This window comes from Ipomoea nil, unplaced genomic scaffold (assembly GCF_001879475.1).
Source record: "Ipomoea nil cultivar Tokyo-kokei standard unplaced genomic scaffold, Asagao_1.1 scaffold1562, whole genome shotgun sequence".
Lineage (NCBI taxonomy): Eukaryota > Viridiplantae > Streptophyta > Magnoliopsida > Solanales > Convolvulaceae > Ipomoea > Ipomoea nil.
The window spans coordinates 1354233-1363256 of record NW_017617990.1 but is presented as its reverse complement, the minus strand read 5'-3'; the positions used below and the strand labels follow the sequence as shown (position 1 = coordinate 1363256).

General features: G+C 36.2%; 1 protein-coding gene across 1 annotated transcript; it reads left to right on the top strand.

Moving 5' to 3' along the window:
* The first annotated feature begins 4012 nt into the window (after positions 1-4012).
* Positions 4013-6237, top strand: LOC109189623 (glutathione S-transferase T1-like). Its single transcript, XM_019340235.1, has 7 exons — positions 4013-4199; positions 4391-4464; positions 4560-4620; positions 5148-5201; positions 5366-5445; positions 5566-5771; positions 5865-6237. Exons 1-7 carry the CDS (start codon positions 4135-4137, stop codon positions 6045-6047), a joined length of 723 nt encoding a protein of 240 aa, XP_019195780.1. The 5' UTR covers positions 4013-4134; the 3' UTR covers positions 6048-6237.
* Positions 6238-9024: the final 2787 nt, after the last annotated feature.

Sequence of the window (9024 nt, the reverse complement as noted above, 5' to 3'; positions counted from 1 at the left end):
TCATATTCCTGGCTGCGGTCAGATGACTACTCTTGGGCTGCGGTCCACTGTTTGGTTGCGATCAAACATTATGATGAGCTGCAGTTCATCGGTCGGTTGCGATCGACCCCTCCGTGTTGCGATACGGGGCAGGGTGATGCGGGGCCGTGTCAGAGCTATATGCACTGACCCTCATGTATGGTCATGCGATTGGTCCTGTGGCGCCATCAAAGTGTGCTATGTGATGAGATATGGATGGTTGGATGTTACGAATGTCATGAAAGCGTGACCATAGGATACATGCTAGTAAACCGTATATGCTTGGTTATGACTATTGGCTGTGCTTATCTCTATCTGTCGAGTCTGTTCCCTATGCTTGTGAATTGTATGACTGTTGACTGTGCTTATCCCTATCTGTCGAGTCTATTCCCTGTTTTAAAAACTAGAGTCTCTTAGGATATATCTTCATGCTTCGAAATGGCTTTCTTATATCTATATATATGCCTATATGTATTGTATTTCAACGCGTTGGAGTTGGTTACCAGCATCTCTCGCTGAACAGATATATTTGGCTTTCAGGCACAGATGATTAGACACTGGAGCGCGCTAGAGATTCGGAGCATAGAGTAGATAGTTTCCCTTTCGGCCTGCGTGCCATGTTTATGTATTGATACTATTTGAGGATTCTAGAAGTAAGCCTATGCACCTGGGTTCTCTAGCTCAGGTGTGGCATAGCACCCCGTACTCTTATGTTTGTTTTGGGATTTATGAGCATTTACCTTTATTATATAAGCTTCAAAAGTTTAAAATTTTCGGGGTGTTACAATTATGCATGATCGGGTGTTGAGTCTAGCCTAGGACTTGTATTTAGAACTTTGCATATAGATTTCTTGATGTTCTTGTGGTTCCGGATGTTCCTGAACCGTTATATGATTAACGTGGAGTCTTGGCATGTTTACGAATCGTGTTAGAACGTATTTGGTACGATTCTTGATTTAATCTCGTTAATTGAATTCGTGGTGTTGTCGTTATGTGTTTAAATGTGTCTGGACATGGCTTCGGGTTCCACGAGAAACCCCGGGACCGAAAAGTTGCCTAAGTACCACTGGGGGGTAGGTGGGAGCACGGGTACCCGCCACCTACCCGCTACTCGGGAACTCTGTTCCAGCGGGCAGCCGGCGGGCAGTGGTCTGCCCGCTGGCCACTCGCTGGAATAGTGGGTGGCCGCTGGCGGGTGGCTGGCAGGTGGTCCTCCACCCTCCACCTACCCGCTGGAACCTGTTGGTGCGTCGTGATGTTTTTCCCCTTTTAATGTTTCCCCGTGTCCCGTTGTGTCCCGTTTGTCGTGTATGAGTCTCGTTTAATGTTTTGAATACCGTTCTAGGAATTTATGTGTAGTATGTGTCATTATTGTTATGTCTTGATTGTTATTGATTGATTATGTGTTGCTTGATTGAGTGGGGATGAGTATCGTGGTCATTGCGCAATGGCCGGTGTGATTAATGATGATGATGATGATGAGATTGTGATTGGTAGAAATGAATTGTTGGCGGTTGGCACCACTTGTGCCCGGTCATTGTACTAAAGGTACAGGCCTAGCGGTTACTGTGCTAAAGGCACAAACCCACCTTTGACTTGCTTGCCGTTGACCATGGGTCAGGTTATAAGTGCTGCGGTGTCATGTCAGGGCTATATGCGCTGACCCCTTGATATTGGCACTAGAGGTGCGGATCATGCGAATGGCAATGCGACGCTATCTTGATATGTTGGGGGTTGAAAGGTGGTTTGTCGGTGGGGCCATGTAGGTGCCCGGAGGAATAAGGGAGGCGATATAATGGTGGCCTGGAGGTATAGGTTGGAACTGATATAAGGACGGAGGGGAGCTACAAGGTTGGAACTTGGTATAAGGTTGGAAGATGGATCGTGTGACTTGATGCTTACTTGCTATTTGATTGCCTTGAATGCCCTTGTTGTCTCTATTTGCTATTTGTGAGCTTACTTGTCGATTATGCCTTGTATCGTATTCTTAGAACGCATGCTAGTCTTTATGATTATTCTATACTGTTGAGTCTGTTGTTGTGTCTTGAGTCTTGATCTTGGATTTAAAATAGTGTCTCGTAAGTATATATGTATTCCAGTTTCAAAATGATTTCTTATATCTACCTATATTGTACTTAACGCGTTGGAGTGTGTTACTAGCATTATTCGCTGACGGTTGTTACACCGAATGTTTTTCAGGACCAATTGAGTAGCTTCGGAGCGCGCTAGTTGGATTCGTGGACTTAGTTTAGATAGTTCTAGCCTTGATGAGATGGCCTGCGTGCCTTGATTTACATTTGGATATTCATGATGGTTTATGCTTTGTAAGATAGTTTAGCCTGTGCATCTGAGTTCTCTAGCTCAGATGTGGCATAGCACCCCGATTATTATGTTTCGTTTATGCTCTGTTTGGGATTTAAATATTAGATTCGCCTTTATTTTATAGGCTTTAAATATCTTAAAATTTAGGGGTATTACAAGAAGATTTCTCCGTGTGTCGTCGCGCGTGGTGCCCTTGGCATTTCTCATATTTTTGCGTGGTTTCTCGTATACTTCTTTTGCTTGATATTGTTTGAATTTGTAAATTCAATTTATTTCTCACAAGCTTGATTTTATGCATTAAGTCATTTTGTCATGGGCTTACAATCTGAATTCTTTCAAAATATTTATTCATTATTTCATTATTCAAAGCTGGGTTCTTTTGGTTTGGGCTTAGATTAGTGCTTTGAATATTAAGCTTTATATTTTGAAATTAATCTCATATTTAAATTATTTTAAGTTATGTAATTTATTTGGAGTATATGAGTTTAATGTTTAATTTTATGCATACTTGTTCATCGCATAATATTCTGTTTTTTAAATTATGCAATTTTATTATGCCTTTAGCATTACATACTTTGGGATGAAATTATATTAGTTCTTTATTGAGTTGGACATATGCATAAACTTTAGTTGCAATAGTGCATGAATTTAGGCACGTTTTAGCCGTTAATTCAGTTCACCAATTCAATTTAAGCTTTAATCATAGGTGAACCTACAGTTTTTGGATTATACCCTACAGTTTTTTGGATTATACCTAGACAGTTATACGTTAATTGTATTTTAATCAGGGAGGCATACTAGTCTTAATGGCCATGACTTAAGAACATCTTGTGCCACTAGTCTCCTTAAGTTGATACTTTATCTAAGGAGTTGGTTTTCAGTGAGACTTTGTCTTTAGCCAATTTTCCTAGGGGTATATTTGAAATTTCCCATCATAATCTGGTATAATTAGAAAAAAAAAAAATTAAGTATTCATTGCCAATGTAATTTGATTTTGGTTCATTAAAGAATAGTCATAGCATCTTTAATTTACTGAAATCTCCTAAGTTTTTAATCTTAGTTAATTAACGAATAGTCACAACATATTCAACTACCTAAGATTATTAAGTTATGATCTTATATTTTAATTTGGCTAGGGAGCAGCCACATCATCCTTAATCAGTTAAATTTATATAAGTTAGACAAGGAATTGATAATTGTCTAGTGATCTTCTGTGTATTCTATTATATAATTTTGTACATTCGAAACATGAGGATTTTCAGTTATAAAATTCTGTGTTTTTAAGTATAAAATTTTGTGTTTTCTATTATACAATTCTGTACATTCGAAACATGGGGATTTTCAGTTATAAAAATTATGTGCTTTCAGGTATAAAATTATGTGTTTTCTATTATACAATTCTGTACATTCGAAATATGAATTTTTTTTTAAGAATTAACCGCAGACAAGCAAAAAAATACAAAACGATATCGTTTTGGATCAGAACGCACAATGCATTGTACACCCTGATGCACGGTATAATTTATCATCACTTTGATATTCAATTATTCATTCCTTAGAACTAAATCTGTCAACCAAAACACCCCTAATTCCTTCCCACCAAACGTAATTAATTGAAAAAAAAAAAAAAGGAAACCGATAATATGGGAGTAAATGGGGCCCACAAATGAATGCTTTGGGAGGCTACTCGCCTACTCCCCTTCTCTTCGGCTCTACCTTAGTCACCGAGCTTGAAGTCCTTCAAATCCTCATCTCCGTTATCGCCGGCGGTGAGAATCAGAGGGTAGGAAAGGGATGACGCTCACAGTTTATGTTGATCGCATGTCCCAACCTTCTCGGGCAGTCCTCATTTTCTGCAGGTTTTTTCTTTTTCTTTTTAAAACTCTCTTACCCATTCAAGCAATCAAGACCCAAAGTTCTGCATCTATTGATTAAAATTTCAAGATTTCCTTATAAAATTTGCAATTTTGTTAATACCCACGTTTCCCTTTTGCACTCCTTATATGAATTTAAGCTGAAAAAGATTTTCTTGATTTTTGATATCGTGAAGGGTAAATGGGATAGACTTTGAGGAGGTCCAACTTCAGCTTGCTAAGGGCCAGCACAAATCTCCTGAGTTCAAAAGTTTGTCTTTTTCAACTTATTTGCTTACTGAAAGTTGTGGATAATTGAAAACATTATATGCTTTCTTTAATTCTCTTTGCACTGTTTTGTTCCAGAAATTAACCCCATGACACAGGTGCCTGCTATTGTGGATGGAAGATTCAAACTGTTTGAGAGGTAGTGTATATTTTGTAATTTACAAAAAGCAATTGACTTTGGGGTATTTGGTAAATAGCTTTAGCTGATTGAGATAGTGGGTTTGACCAGTTGATACCATTAGCTAGCTGATTGTAGAAAGATGTTTGGTAAATTAGACGTCAGCTGATAGCTGATTATATACAAAATGACTTTATCAAAATGTTGATCAAAAAGTTGCTTTGAGTAGTTTTTTAAATTTTAGTATTTTGGAGCAATAAGCTGTTACAAAAAGCTAATTAATCAAATACTCATACTGTTTTTTAACCAAGTCAAACAGCTAATAGTGATCAAACAAGCCAAAATTGGCTAATAGGCTAACTATTTTACCAAACAAGTTTATATGTAATCACATGTTCATGATTGGCCGTGGTTATGTTCTTTAAGATCTGCTACTGAAAAGGGAATTGGAGTTTCTGAAAATGGACAGATTAAAGAAAACTTGGAAGCTGTAGTAATTTTTATGATCTCTTCTCTTTCTTGTGCTGACATGGCTATATGTTTTTCAGTCATGCAATTCTCAAATATCTAGCTTGTTCCTTTCCTGGAGTTGCAGATCATTGGTGAGTTTATGGTTTATGCTTTGTGCTTTAGCAATTGATTCCCAATTATAATGTTTGAAGTTTTTATGTATTTTCTATTACTTTGATGCCTGTAATTGTTTCTTCGAGTTTGTGTCTATGCACTCAAAGTCTAATTCTTGGTGTCTACTGCTTTATCTTTGAAGGTATCCGTCTGATCTATTCAAAAGAGCAAAGATAGACTCGGTGCTAGATTGGCATCACTCTAATTTACGACGTGGCTCAGGTGCTTTTCCTTTTGAAATCGAAGATTATTTCAAGACTGCATTCGTTTTCACTCTCCCGCCATCCCATTGTGTCTCTGGTTCGATACTTGCTGTTTTATCCAATTGATTTCTGTGTTCAGCTCGGTATGTTTTTAATAGCACACTCGCAACTGCATTTGGCCTGCCATTGAACCCGGAAGCTGCAGCTGAAGCTGAGAAGCTCCTGTTGGCTTCCCTTGATAAGATCGAATCGTTTTGGCTCCAGAGAAATGGGCGTTTTCTGCTTGGAAGCTCTCAACCTTCAATTGCAGACGATAGCTTAGTGTGCGAAATTATGCAACTTGAGGTAGAGAAGTTTATAATTTTTGCTACTATTCACTCGAACATATATATTATTATGTGATTGTGGCCTCGAATGAAACTTTTTATCTGAAATCAGATTGTGGAAGAGAAGGATCGCGACAGAATACTAAGCCCATACAGTAAAGTCCAGAAATGGATCGATGACACGAAGAAAGCAACAATGCCTCATTTTGATGAAATACATGTCGCCCTCTTTCAACTCAAACAAAGACTGCAGAAACAGCGATCTGAACGCTCGAACTTGCATTCAAAGATGTAAGAATCTGATGCCAAAAGTTTCTTATTGCTTTGTAGTATTGAATGAACTGTGAACCTTCATGGGTAATCTTACCCCTCTAGAGACAAATGGATGTGTAAGTAAGCCAGCCATAAAAATAGACATCTATGTTCTAATTACTATACATTTGATTTGATTTCTTACTACATATATTACACTTCAGTTGTTGGTACCGTGTTGAGAAAGGGCAATTAATTCATTAAACCATGCGAAATAACATCCGAAAGGAAATGAGAAATGACATGCCATTCCTCGGGATCATACATAGAAACGACTTCCCTTGAAGTGCGGTGGGCAGCCCATTTTGTAAACCTCTCTAATAATGTCAGCCTCACATGCAGTGGGCAGCCCATTTTGTAAACCTTTCTAATAATGTTAGCCTCACGCCGTGCAAACGTGGTGCACACGATTGCAAAAACGGCGTCATTTTGATTAAAAATGACACATCCAACTTTAAAAAAAAAAAATCAGTTTCAATTGCCGTTAACGGCGTTATGTTGTGCATAATTTGAACTATATATTCAGGATGAATGAACTATATAGTTCAAATTATGCACAATATAACGCTGTTAACGACAATTGAAACTGATTTATTTTTTTTAAAGTCAGACGTCAAAACAACGTCGTTTTTACATGGTGCACACGGTTGCGCAGCGTAATGCTCCGCCTCACACATAACCACACCTTTAGATTAATTAGATATAAAATTAATAAGATAGAATTAAATTTAAAACTAATGAAATTTACTTCCTTTTGGTCCATCCTAATTAGGACCACAAGGTGTTCTTCACTCGAAATGAACCTTCAAGTAATGTCTATCGACTTGAAAGTATAACACGAACTAAACGCACCCGCGCTTGGTAGCAATATATACATACATCCTATTCTTTGTAACGCCTTGACGCATGACAACCAAACCAATTAGTACTCACAGGTGCTAACAGTACATACATACACGTGATGGTGATGAAACTGATGATGGCATTACCAATTTGATGGGTTTTCCTGCTTGTTTCTTGATGTCCCAATCATCTATATTGGAAAGTAAACCATACCCAAATTTCATTCACAATTAGTTCAAATTTCTTTGATCTTGAAATGGACACGTTACCTAATTCTCCACCTCCAAATGGACCTTAACAGAGAAAAAAAGAATTTACAATAATTATAAGATATTACTTCAACGGTCTCAAAAAGCCAAAAAGGTTATCTCCCTAACCAATAGGAGTATTCGGGTATTAACTGATAATTAATTGAGTTAGTTGTTTTAACGGATTGATAATATTGACGGTTTGTAGGAAAGTATTTATTTTTAGCGGGTAATATATAATAAAATAACGAGTTAATATCTAATATAGTTCTCAAGTATAGTGGTTTTACTCAATTAATTCTAAATGACTTTTTATGCTCAATTTAATCATGGATTTTGATGATTTTACATAATTTAGTCATTTGTTAAAAATTATGTTAATTGATTGTTAGAAATAAGGTCAGGGACGGAGGCAAAGGGGGGGCAGGGGGGCAGCTGCCCCCCCTCACCTCACCCCCACCCCTACCCCTACCCTATATATAGCCTTTATATATATATATATATATATATATATATATATATATATATATATATATATATATATATATATATATATATATATATATATATATATATACACACAGTACATTATAAGTATAACTATTACAAAACAGATTGTGTAATCAAAAGTTTCAGTAGACAAGGTGGTAAGAGGTGTGTTTGGATTTAGAAATGGCTTGGGTTTGAGTCCTTGCATTAGCATGGTCACAACTTTCTACATCTTTGCTTCAACACAATTATATTTTTGCATCCATATATATTAATAATGATATGTCTTTCTTTTTTATAATAATAATAATGAGATGTATATATCACTTTTTTTATATTAATGCAAGGTCACAAACTTCTACATCTTTGCTTCAACACAATTAAATTTTGGCATCCATACATATATATTAATATTGAGATGTCTTTCTTTTTTTATAATAATAATGAGATGTATATATCACTTTTTTTATATTAATAATGGGATGTATATATAAGGCTGACCTTATCCCTGCAAACATCTCCCACTCTCAAAAATAAGTCCCACTTCCACATCATCCTATTTACAAATCATCTACTATTCACGCTACATCCCTGCAAATCCAATTAATCTTCAGAAGTCGGCCCAAAAATTAAATAAACTAAATAAAACAAACAAATAAAAAACAAATAAAAAAAATAAAAGTACAAAAAACTGCCGCGTTGCGGCAGCTTTTTGTACGGTTGCAAGTTTGCAAGCAGTGCAAACTTGCAATCCTAATCACCATTAAAAAAAAAAAAAAAAAAAAAAAAAAAAAAAACATGGCAAGCTCCATGTCATCTTGCAAAGGTTGGGATTGCAGGGGTAATCCCAGCCTAACTTTCTTTATATTAATAATGGGATGTGTAATTTATAATGTATTTTATATTCGAATTGTTTTATCAAATTAATTATGTTTCATATTTTGTTATAAATATTTTTATAAAATTTTAATATGTTTTATTTTCGCCATATCCAACAATATTTATTGTTATACTTAAGTGTTTCATTTTTTTTTTTAAAATTTCTCTTTTCTTTTAATTTTTTGCTCCCACCGAAAAAAATTCCCGGATTCACCACTGAATCCATCCCTACTTCTTTGCCCCCCCTCAACATAATTTCTGGCTCCGTCCCTGAATAAGGTTCTAATGGTAATTTCTCATTACTGCTGCTTCTCCAAGGGCTGGACACCCAAATCTAACTAAAAAAGCTATTTTAAAAAAAAAAAAACTATAGACAAATATTTATTTATTTATTTAGGATTGAAATTGATTTGGGGATTTGGGGATAAAGATCTCCATTTCTGCGTGGAGCTTAATAAGGGGAAGAAGAATGAATCATCTCAGAATGAGAAATTACCATTA